The following is a 12,597-nucleotide window of genomic DNA, read 5'->3' as shown; positions in this document are numbered from 1 at the left end:
GTGGGTGGCACTGTGGGTGGCGCTGGGGGCACTATGGGCACTGCTGGGTGGCACTGATGGGGGGCACTTACTTTCATTCAGGATGGCACTGCGGTGGGCAGGTGGGCACTGGCAGGGGGCAGGTGGTCAGCTGTATTGCTGGCCGTGATCGGGACTGATGTCCCGATCACGGCCGCCGGTGATCGGCTGTTTTTTTCTCTCCTCGCGCTGTCAGCGCGAGGAGGAATAATAGCCGATTACCGGCTCCGTTCTGTCACATGATCAGCTGTCATTGGCTGACAGCTGATCACGTGATAAGGGGTCGGGATCGACCCCTTACACGGATCGGTGATCAGGCGAGTCTCATGGACTCGCCGATCACAGAGCGCGCCGCGCGCGCCCCTCAGGGGGCGCGCAGGCCGCTCGTAACCGGGACGACGTCAATAGACGTAGTCCTGGAAATGTAGGTCCGCGCTAATGCCGTCATTTGGCAATAGCGCGGATCTCAAGTGGTTAAACAATCTCTCCCTCCACCTGGGGTCAGTAGTACTCACTGTAGTCACCTCCATAGGTACAACTCCCCCAACAGGGGAATAGCCTCACTCAAGGAACTCTTGGCCTGGCCTAAAATTAGGGTTGCCACCTGTCCGGGCGGACAGTTCAGTTTTTACATCCTTTGCCTGGGTTTCTGACTTGCCTGACACCCTCAAAAATTCTTCTAACACCCCCATAAGAGCTTAATCAGAATTTAGGATCCATAACATGTAATAGAATTTCACCTATCATTACATATATGTAATTGTCTGGATGCAAACAGCTCTAGTTAGAAGGGACTTGTTTCTCTCTGTGGAGGGATACAAAACCTCCTGGCTGCATTTTCCGATGCTTTGCTTCTAGTTCCAAGTTCTGGAGCCCTCTCAGGACTGTTCACTCTGGCAGACCGATGTATTTGAGAGGAGCTGCGAGAGTGTGAGGGGACAGAGGAGGGCGCTGCAGTGATTGTGAGGGGACAGAGGAGAGAGGTGCACTGAGTGTGAGGGGACAGAGGAGGGAGCTGCACTGAGTGTGAGGGGACAGAGGAGGGCGCTGCAGTGAGTGTGAGGGGACAGAGGAGGGAGCTGCACTGCGTGTGAGGGGACAGAGGAGGGCGCTGCACTGAGTGTGAGGGGACAGAGGAGAGCGCTGCACTGAGTGTGAGGGGACAGTGGAGGGCGCTGCACTGCGTGTGAGGGGACAGTGGAGGGCGCTGCACTGCGTGTGAGGGGACAGAGGAGGGCGCTGCACTGAGTGTGAGGGGACAGTGGAGGGCGCTGCACTGAGTGTGAGGGGACAGAGGAGGGAGCTGCACTGAGTGTGAGGGGACAGAGGAGGGGGCTGCACTGAGTGTGAGGGGACAGAGGAGGGGGCTGCACTGAGTGTGAGGGGACAGAGGAGGGAGCTGCACTGAGTGTGAGGGGACAGAGGAAGGAGCTGCACTGAGTGTGAGGGGACAGTGGAGGGCGCTGCACTGCATGTGAGGGGACAGAGGAGGGCACTGCACTGCCCCCTGAGTGTGAGGGGACCGAGGAGGGGGCTGCACTGAGTGTGAGGGGACAGAGGAGGGAGCTGCACTGAGTGTGAGGGGACAGAGGAAGGAGCTGCACTGAGTGTGAGGGGACAGTGGAGGGCGCTGCACTGCGTGTGAGGGGACAGAGGAGGGCACTGCACTGAGTGTGAGGGGACAGAGGAGGGCGCTGCACTGAGTGTGAGGGGACAGAGGAGAGAGCTGCACTGCGTGTGAGGGGACAGAGGAGGGAGCTGCACTGAGTGTGAGGGGACAGAGGAGGGAGCTGCACTGCGTGTGAGGGGACAGAAGAGGGAGCTGCACTGAGTGTGAGGGGACAGAGGAGGGCGCTGTACTGAGTGTGAGGGGACAGAGGAGGGCGCTGGAATGAGTGTGAGGGGACAGAGGAGGGAGCTGCACTGAGTGTGAGGGGACAGAGGAGGGCGCTGCACTGAGTGTGAGGGGACAGAGGAGGGCGCTGCACTGAGTGTGAGGGGACAGAGGAGGGCGCTGCACTGAGTGTGAGGGGACAGAGGAGGGAGCTGCACTGAGTGTGAGGGGACAGAGGAGGGCGCTGCACTGAGTGTGAGGGGACAGTGGAGGGCGCTGCACTGCGTGTGAGGGGACAGAGGAGGGCGCTGCACTGAGTGTGAGGGGACAGTGGAGGGCGCTGCACTGAGTGTGAGGGGACAGAGGAGGGAGCTGCACTGAGTGTGAGGGGACAGAGGAGGGGGCTGCACTGAGTGTGAGGGGACAGAGGAGGGGGCTGCACTGAGTGTGAGGGGACAGAGGAGGGAGCTGCACTGAGTGTGAGGGGACAGAGGAAGGAGCTGCACTGAGTGTGAGGGGACAGTGGAGGGCGCTGCACTGCGTGTGAGGGGACAGAGGAGGGCACTGCACTGCCCCCTGAGTGTGAGGGGACCGAGGAGGGGGCTGCACTGAGTGTGAGGGGACAGAGGAGGGAGCTGCACTGAGTGTGAGGGGACAGAGGAAGGAGCTGCACTGAGTGTGAGGGGACAGTGGAGGGCGCTGCACTGCGTGTGAGGGGACAGAGGAGGGCACTGCACTGAGTGTGAGGGGACAGAGGAGGGCGCTGCACTGAGTGTGAGGGGACAGAGGAGAGAGCTGCACTGCGTGTGAGGGGACAGAGGAGGGAGCTGCACTGAGTGTGAGGGGACAGAGGAGGGAGCTGCACTGCGTGTGAGGGGACAGAAGAGGGAGCTGCACTGAGTGTGAGGGGACAGAGGAGGGCGCTGTACTGAGTGTGAGGGGACAGAGGAGGGCGCTGGAATGAGTGTGAGGGGACAGAGGAGGGAGCTGCACTGAGTGTGAGGGGACAGAGGAGGGCGCTGCACTGAGTGTGAGGGGACAGAGGAGGGCGCTGCACTGAGTGTGAGGGGACAGAGGAGGGCGCTGCACTGAGTGTGAGGGGACAGAGGAGAGAGCTGCACTGAGTGTGAGGGGACAGAGGAGGGAGCTGCACTGTGTGTGAGGGGACAGAAGAGGGAGCTGCACTGAGTGTGAGGGGACAGAGGAGGGCGCTGGAATGAGTGTGAGGGGACAGAGGAGGGAGCTGCACTGAGTGTGAGGGGACAGAGGAGGGCGCTGCACTGAGTGTGAGGGGACAGAGGAGGGCGCTGCACTGAGTGTGAGGGGACAGAGGAGGGAGCTGCACTGAGTGTGAGGGGACAGAGGAGGGCGCTGCACTGAGTGTGAGGGGACAGAGGAGGGAGCTGCACTGAGTGTGAGGGGACAGAGGAGGGCGCTGCACTGAGTGTGAGGGGACAGAGGAGGGCGCTGCAGTGAGTGTGAGGGGACAGAGGAGAGAGCTGCACTGAGTGTGAAGGGACAGAGGAGGGCGCTGCACTGAGTGTGAGGGGACAGAGGGCGCTGCAGTGAGTGTGAGGGGACAGAGGAGGGCGCTGCACTGAGTGTGAGGGGACAGAGGAGGGCGCTGCACTGAGTGTGAGGGGACAGAGGAGGGAGCTGCACTGAGTGTGAGGGGACAGAGGAGGGCGCTGCACTGAGTGTGAGGGGACAGAGGGCACTGCAGTGAGTGTGAGGGGACAGAGGAGGGCGCTGCACTGAGTGTGAGGGGACAGAGGAGAGAGCTGCACTGAGTGTGAGGGGACAGAGGAGGGAGCTGCACTGTGTGTGAGGGGACAGAAGAGGGAGCTGCACTGAGTGTGAGGGGACAGAGGAGGGCGCTGGAATGAGTGTGAGGGGACAGAGGAGGGAGCTGCACTGAGTGTGAGGGGACAGAGGAGGGAGCTGCACTGAGTGTGAGGGGACAGAGGAGGGCGCTGCACTGAGTGTGAGGGGACAGAGGAGGGCGCTGCACTGAGTGTGAGGGGACAGAGGAGGGAGCTGCACTGAGTGTGAGGGGACAGAGGAGGGCGCTGCACTGAGTGTGAGGGGACAGAGGAGGGAGCTGCACTGAGTGTGAGGGGACAGAGGAGGGCGCTGTACTGAGTGTGAGGGGACAGAGGGCACTGCAGTGAGTGTGAGGGGACAGAGGAGGGCGCTGCACTGAGTGTGAGGGGACAGCAGGACTGAGGAGAGGAGAGAAGACGGCTGCCCATTACCAGACTATTATGTATGTATTCATCTCATAGTATGTTGTGGTTGTGTCAAGTGTATTTATGCACGTTTGTGTGTATCTGAGTGCATGTATGTATCTCAATATGTAAATATATATATGTGTGTGTGTACGCATGTATATAGCTGAGCATAAGTACAGTAGATATCTCAGTATGTTTATGCATGTGTCTGAGTGTGTGTGTATATATATATATATATATATATATATATATGAGTGTGTATATATCTTGAGTGTATATCTGAGTGTGTATGCATGTATCTTAGTATATAACGTACTTATCGGCGTATAACACGCACTTTTTTCCCCTTAACCACTTGAGATCCGCGCTATAGTCAATTGACGGCTACTGCGCGGATCTCCTTTTCCGGGACTACGTCTATTGACGTCGTCCCGTGTACGAGCGCCCTGCGCGCCCCCTGAGGGGCGCGCGCGGCGCGCTCTGTGATCGGCGAGTCCATGAGACTCGCCTGATCACCGATCCGTGCAAGGGGTCGATCCCGACCCCTTATCACATGATCAGCTGTCAGCCAATGACAGCTGATCATGTGATATAATGGAGCCGGTAATCGGCTATTATTCCTCCTCGCGCTGACAGCGCGAGGAGAAAAAAAAAAAGCCGATCACCGGCGGCCGTGATCGGGACATCAGTCCCGATCACGGCCAGCCCTGCTAGCGACCACCTGCCCCCTGACAGTGCCCACCTGCCCCCTGCAGTGCCCCACTTATTAAAAGTAAGTGCCCCCCGTCAGTGCCACCCAGCAGTGCCCATAGTGCCACCCAGCAGTGCCCACAGTGCCACCCAGCAGTGCCCACAGTGCCACCCAGCAGTGCCACCCACAGTGCCACCCAGCAGTGCCCACAATCTGCCTCAAAGGTGCCCCATCAGTGCCCAGCAGTGCCGCCCATCAGTGCCCAGCAGTGCCGCCCATCAGTGCCCAGCAGTGCCACCTATCAGAGCCACCTATCAGTGCCACCTATCAGTGCCCATCAGTCCTATCTATCAGTGGTGCCCATCCGTACCCATCCGTGCCACCCATCCGTGCCATCTTATCTGTGCCCATTTTTGCCCATCAGTGCCGCCTTATCTGTGCCCATCGGTGCCGCCTTATCTGTGCCTATTAGTGCCGCCTTAACTATGCCTATCAGTGCCCACCAGTGCAGCCTATCAGTGCCCACCAGTGCAGCCTATCAGTGCCCACCAATGCAGCCCATCAGTGCCCACCAGTGCAGCCTATCAGTGCCGCCTAATCAGCGCACTTCAATGAAGGAGAAAAATGACCCGTTTGCAAAATTTTATAACAAACTATTAAAACATGATTTTTTTTTATTTTTTTTTTGCATCTTTTTTTGTTTGTTTAGCAAAAAATAAAACTCCGAGCTGTAACTAAATACCACCAAAAGAAAGCTCTATTTGTGGGAAAAAAATGATAAAAATTTCATTTGGGTACAGTGTTGTATGCCCGCGCAATTGTCATTCAAAGTGCATCAGCGCTGAAAGCTGAAAATTGGTCTGGGACTGAGGGGGGTTTAAGTGCCCAGTAAGCAAGTGGTTAAAGTCAGGGGAAAATCGAGGGTGCGAGTTATACGCCGATCCCCGCTGATCTGCACTCTGTGGAGCACCGCCGTCATTTACCGAGCTGGGCAGAGTGTAAAGTGTACTCGGCTCCGCTCGTAGACACACCCAGGCCCGCCTCCTAGCCTTTACGTCCCGCCATTGGACCAGAGTTGTGTCTATCTTAGGACCCAGCCAAGGGGCGGGACAGGGGCACTACTTCGAGTGGAGCCGAGTACACTCGGCTCGGCTCGGTCTATGTCGGCGGCAAGAGGAACCAAAGGTTCCGGCGACGATGGCGGCGGCGGGTCTAAATTTAAAATGAAAACATGCTGCAATTTTGGGGTAGGCTGCAGGTGGACAGTGTGCAAGGTTGATGGGCATTTAAAATGTAAGTTTTTTTCCTTAAACTTCCCTCCTAAACTTGGGGTGCGTTTTATAGGCCGATAAATATGGTATATCTGAGTGTGTCTTTACAGTATGTGTATCTGAGTATATATATATATATATATATATATATATACACACACACACACAGTTGTGCTTATAAGTTTACACACCCTGGCAGAATTTATGATTTCTTGCCAATTTTTCAGAGAATATGAATGATAACACAGAATCTTTTCTTTTACTCATGGTTAGTGTTTGGCCGAAGCCATTTATTATCAATAAACTGTGTTTACTCTTTTTAAATCACAATGGCAACAGAAATTACCCAAATGACCCTGATCGAACCCTGGAGCACAACGATATATAGAAATGGTAACCGTTTCCTGTTGTCATCATCACCAGTCCCATCCACAGCTGATGCTTCTTACGCTGGCCATAAATGGATCAAAATTCAACCAGTTCAACAAGAACCAGACGAATATCCATCCATGTGTGTCCATTCCAACTCTACAGAAGTCAATCTAATGATTAGGCCCCACTCACACTTGGCGTAGCTGGAATGCTTTTTTTTTGCCGTGCTTTTAGCGCATTTCTGGGCGTCACACATAGGGAAGTCCATTTATTTGAATGGGGTGCCCTATATGCAACAAACCTACCAAATAAGCCCCCGCAACTGCTTGGATGTGGAATGTCACATGTTTTTTCAGCACGTGTTTTGCCACGTTTGTCACATGACAAAAAGCACAGCAAAACACGCTAACCATGTTTAGAGTGTTATTAAGATTGAATCACTAAGCGTTCTGCACGGTTTTGCTGCAATTCCAGTGTGATCCAGAATCACATAGAATCACACAATTCTTCATCGCTCAGATGGGAATGGGGCTTCAAATTCTGTCCAATGGGCTTGTTGGAAAAATGTTCTCAATCAATGGCTGCAGCCCTATTCAGATATTGTAGGGTCCCTACTTCCAGAATACAACATCCCAACGAGGAGGATTTTGTGGACGGAGGACCACTGGAAAATTTGACAACACCAGAAAAAGTCAATTCTCTAGCACAGCCCCCCTCCTTCCATGTCGTATCCCTCTCCTCTTCTGGGAATGTCTAATTACTGTCTGTGCTGACCCAGCTCCTCCACCATTCTCCTCCCCACTGTATATAAACTATACAGCAGGAGTGGGCAGAATACTATAGAGCAGGGGTGGGCAACTGTGGCCCTCCAGCTGATGCAAAACGAGCAATCCCATCATGTCTCTAGGAATCATGCTTGTAACTGTCATGCCGCGTACTCACAATCGGAATTCTCGTCAGAAAAAGCTCAGATGGTTTTCCATTGGAATTCTGACGGAATTCCGCTCCAACTGTCTTGCTTACACACGGTCACACCAAATTCCGACCGCCAAGAAACCGATGACGTACAACACGTACGATGGGACTAGAAAAAAACAAGTTCAATACCCAGTAGCCAATAGCTTCCATCTTGTAATTGAATCTGAGCATACGTGAGTTTTTGTGCGTCGTAATTGCATACACACGATTGGTTTTTCCATCGGGAAAACTGAGAACATGCTATCAAATTTTTCAGCCAGCTAAATTCCGTTGGAGCATACACACGGTCGCATTTTCCGATGAAGAGCTCTCATCGGTCTTTTCATGGCCGAAATTCCGATCGTGTGTACACGGCATCAGTTTTGGAATGCCTCATGTATCAACTCTGTTGGGGCTGCTGGCATCACATCCAAGATGGAGGCACCCAGCACCTGACACAGGCACCTGACACAGGAGCCAGTGATGTCACCGCTGTCCCTTGTGTATGGAGCCTCCATCTTCTTGGTGGGTCTCGCTGCTCCGGCGCTGTCATTCGACTGAGCCGTGACGATGTCACTCCCGCGCATGCGCACAGGAGCCGCCACTCGCGGCACATCACCGTTAACAGTGGCGCACTCAGTGCGCCTGCTCGGCGCCGTAGACAGTGGTGACTGTCTTTTGGCAAATATCTCCTAAACCATGTAGGTTTAGGAGATATTTCTTGGACCTACAGGTAAGCCTTAATATAGGCTTACCTGTAGGTCAAAGTGGTTTGTAAGGGTTTACAACTACTTTAAATATCACATGTTGAAAATCTATATCAATATAATTATTTATAACCGTAGAATAATGATATTAAAGAGGAAGTAAACCCTTCCAAACAACTTGGACCTATAGGTAAGCCTAGATTAAGGCTTACCTGTAGGTCCAAGCAATATCTCCTAAACCTATATGGTTTAGGAGATATTTGCCCGAAAATGGGCACCGCTGTCTACGGCGCATGCGCCGTAGACAGCGGCGCGCAGGCGCACTAAATGCGGCAAATCCAAGAATGGATTTGCCAAATTTGTCGACTCCCGTGCGCATGCGCGGGAGTGACGTCATCGCGGCTTCGCCGTATGACAGCAACGGAGCTGCGAGGCGCGACTCCCGTGCGCATGCGCGGGAGTGACGTCATCGCGGTTGCGCCGCTGTCATTGGTCGGAGCTGCGAGACGCCACCAGCAAGATGGACGCGGCGGACTACAGGGATCAGCGGCGACTTCGCTGGCTCCTGTGTCAGGTAAGTGACACATAATGAGCTACTATGCGATGCATAGTAGTCCATTATGCTTTACCTTTGCAGGGAAAAAAAGAGGAAGTAAACCCATCAGGGTTTACTTCCTCTTTAATAATTTAACATGCAATGAGATTGTATAGCACTGTAATATTGATATAGTATATGACAATATAACGATGCAATATCTTATGGTGAAAATCTATATCATATCAATAATATATAAATGCATGAAAAATATAATAATAATAATAATAATAATACAAATAATATAAGTGTATAGCACTATAAAATTAAGGCGACAATATAATCATGAAATATCGCATAATATAAATATATAACTATACATAAAAATATAATAATAATAATATAAATATATATATATTATATTATTATGTATATATAATAATATAAATATATATAATATATAAAATATAAATATAATAATAATAATATAGTTGTTTTGCACTATAACATAAAAATATATGTAATAATGAACTCCTATACACTGCTTAACTATGTCTATGAGGGGTCTTCAAAAAGTTTCCGCACATATAATATATAAATAAATAATAGAGTTAAAAAAAAAAAAAGTGCAGAAACTTTTTGAAGAATAGAGGTATCTAAAAATATAATAATGATCTAACATATATATATTATTTCTATGGCACTATACTATAGATATCATGTATGACAATATTAAAATGAAATATTATATGGTGCAAATCTAAACTAGTATAACTCTTATAATATATGAAACTATAATAGCGATTAAACACATGAAACTCCAACCTTCTCCTGACTCCTGTGCTGCTTCCTTGTTACTTTGCCTCTCCATGGCAACCAGGAGAGTCATGTGAGTTGCCCGGGGGAAAGGGGCGGGGCTCAGTACATAGAGAAGTCCCCACCCTACCGCCTTCACCACCCCTCTGGAGGTATTGCATTGTTCTCATTGTTTTCTATGCCATGTTTATATAGTGAAGATAAAAGGAGAGAAGAGAGACTATAGTGTGCATGTGACAAATACTGAGAATGACAACCAGAAAAACAGAGCAAGAGAAGTGGTACTGTGCAGTCCATACAAACAGAATGAGGCATTTAAACCCCATGACACACTTAAAAAACACCTTCATTACATATTCCCGATGACTCCAATGCATTTCATTAAGATGGCCTAATTTCAGTATAATTGCTGGCTCTGACACATGTTGAAGGTTGTCATTGCATAGTTGCCAACTGTCCTGCATTTTCCAGGATTTAGACCCGTGTCAGTGTCTTCCCCAGCCAGAGTTGTGGGACCCCCGAGTCACCTCCATTCCCTCTGTGCACAAAGCCCTTTAGGACAAACTTTTAGCACACTTTTGCATCCCAGACAATGATGTAAGGAGGGACTCTGCTGGGGGAACCTAATGTAAGGAGGGATTCTGCTGGGGGCACCTGATGTATGAGGGACTCTGCTGGGGGCACCTGATGGCAACTGGTGGCAGGCAACGTGGCAAGTGACACACTCAGGGCTCCCACTGATTCTGCATTATGGTGACTTGAATGATTTCATTGTATATTACAATGTAGTAATAGAAATAATGTGCTTCAATCATCCTGACACCATATCAACCATGGTGTCATGATGATTGAAGCGCTAATACCAGGTGTTTGGAGTATCTTTATGTGCTGATTGCTAAACTTTCTGGAATACACATATTGCTATTGTGGTGAAGGATCTAGGCCTGCTGTGTCTCTCTCTCTCGTTCATCTCAGACTCGCACCACACCCCCTTTGAACCATGCCCCCTTTAAGCCAGCCCAATATTTTGTGTAAACCATGCCCATTTTCACAGCGGCACACTAGGCGCGCCACATTTTCCTTCCCCTGCAAGTCACGCCTACAAATGAATGCCCTGCCCCCTAATTATAATAAGACCCCTGTCTATATATAAAATAAGTGTCCCTATACATTTTTCACAATGTTGGCAACTATGTCATTGAGGGGCCTGGCACATGCTGGAGGTTGTCATTGCTAGGCCTGGCACATGCTGGAGGTTATCATTGCTGGGCCTGACACATGCTGGAGGTTAACATTGATGGGCCTGACACATGCTGGGGGTTATCATTGCTGGGCCTGGCACATGCTGGAGGTTATCATTGCTGGGCCTGACACATGCTGGGGGTTATCATTGCTGGGCCTGACACATGCTGGAGGTTATCATTGCTGGGCCTGACACATGCTGGAGATTATCATTGCTGGGCCTGATACGTGCTGGAGGTTATCATTGCTGGGCCTGACACATGCTGGGGGTTATCATTGCTGGGCCTGACACATGCTGGAGGTTATCATTGCTGGGCCTGACACATGCTGGAGGTTATCATTGCTGGGCCTGACACATGCTGGAGGTTATCATTGCTGGGCCTGACACATGCTGGAGGTTATCATTGCTGGGCCTGACACATGCTGGAGGTTATCATTGCTGGGCCTGACACATGCTGGAGGTTATCATTGCTGGGCCTGACACATGCTGGAGGTTATCATTGCTGGGCCTGACACATGCTGGAGGTTATCATTGCTGGGCCTGACACATGCTGGAGGTTATCATTGCTGGGCCTGACACATGCTGGAGATTATCATTGCTGGGCCTGATACGTGCTGGAGGTTATCATTGCTGCGCCTGACACATGCTGGAGGTTTATCCAGTGGCGTACACCATGAGTGTGCGCAATTTCAAAGCATGACATGTTAGGTATCTATTTACTCGGTGTGACATCACCTTTCACATTATATAAAAAAATTGGGCTAACTTTACTGTTTTGTTTTTTTAATTCATGAAACCGTTTCCCCCCCCCCCCCAAAAACGGCATTTGAAAAATTATTGCGCAAATAATGTGCTAAATAAAAAGTTGCAATGACCGCCATTTTATTCCCCAGGGTGTCTGCTAAAAAAAAGAAAAAAAACAAAAAAAAAACAAAAAAAAAAAACAACATAGATAATGTTTGGGGTTCTGTGTAAATTTCTAGCAAAAAAAATGATTTTTACATGTAGGAGAGAAGTGCCAGAATAGGCCTGGTATGGAAGTGGTTAAAGGCACACACGGATGGATGCTGGCGGTTTGTGTCCAGGGCCCCTAAACCATCCCTTTATGCAAGTAATTGCATGGATGTGTGGTTACCAGTGTGCAGCAGCAACTTATCATGCCAATAACAGCCTGTGTTCTTATTGGACTGCAAATGTTTTTTTTTTTTTTTTTTTTTTTGAGGAAGCTGTTCTCATTATGTTTTATCTGATTTTAAAACAACGTAGGATTATGGGACCCCTGGTGTGTGGAGCCACCCCTGCGTCCGTGTGTAACAAATGCACTCTATAAACACGTGCAACAGCAACATGTACAGATTAATTGGTAAGAGTTAATGTCAGGCTTATGGGCGGTTATAGACCTCCTGTGCAGTTTCCACCCTGAACTCACTGAACAGGGGAGGAGGCAAGTCAGCTGATATGATAGGGAAGTGTGGCAGACAGTTGTTTAGTTGTAGCATGCACATTCAGCAGGTTCTCAGTGTTGTTTGTTGTCTTTCTAGGAAGAGAGTCCCCTTGTAGCCAGTGGAAGGAGCCCTCCTGCCTTGGTTGCTGTACGAAGAAGAGTTTCCTGGTGGTGGAAAATTGCTGCTGCTGACATGAAGACTTTGGTGTCACTCCTGCTGCTGGGACTGTCGTTTGTTGCAAGTGGAGGTACTGACCCTCTATACATTGCGTAGGTTCATTATCAGCTATAGCTTGGCACAGGGGTGGTCAACGTTCTTGCTAATAGGGGGCTTCAGGTGTGCAAAGCTCCCCAACTGTCCCTGATTTTGAGGAACTGTCCCTGATTTGGAACAAAGTCCCGCTTTTACCCTCATTTATCCCTCCATTTTGGTCTGATCTATATAGGTTAATATAAACTGCAACTTTTCTCAGTTTTT

General features: G+C 50.3%; 2 protein-coding genes across 2 annotated transcripts in view; one reads left to right on the top strand and one right to left on the bottom strand.

The window, feature by feature from the left end:
- Positions 1–9,538, bottom strand: part of SPA17 (sperm autoantigenic protein 17) — a 125,533-nt gene extending 115,995 nt beyond the window's left edge. The window contains exon 1 of the mRNA XM_077457774.1: positions 9,442–9,538. The gene's annotated coding sequence lies outside the window, so the exon portion shown is untranslated. The remainder of the gene's footprint in view (positions 1–9,441) is intronic.
- A 2,584-nt stretch (positions 9,539–12,122) lies between these two features.
- SIAE (sialic acid acetylesterase) overlaps positions 12,123–12,597 on the top strand; it is a 33,678-nt gene continuing 33,203 nt past the window's right edge. The window contains exon 1 of the mRNA XM_077457770.1: positions 12,123–12,367. Within this exon, the coding sequence (XP_077313896.1) occupies positions 12,313–12,367 (55 nt within the window). The 5' untranslated portion in view covers positions 12,123–12,312. The remainder of the gene's footprint in view (positions 12,368–12,597) is intronic.

This window comes from Lithobates pipiens, unplaced genomic scaffold, assembly GCF_037356315.1.
Source record: "Lithobates pipiens isolate NorthernLeopardFrog02 unplaced genomic scaffold, aLitPip1_a1.2 Scaffold_27, whole genome shotgun sequence".
NCBI lineage: Eukaryota > Metazoa > Chordata > Amphibia > Anura > Ranidae > Lithobates > Lithobates pipiens.
This window is presented reverse-complemented; position numbering and strand designations above follow the sequence as displayed.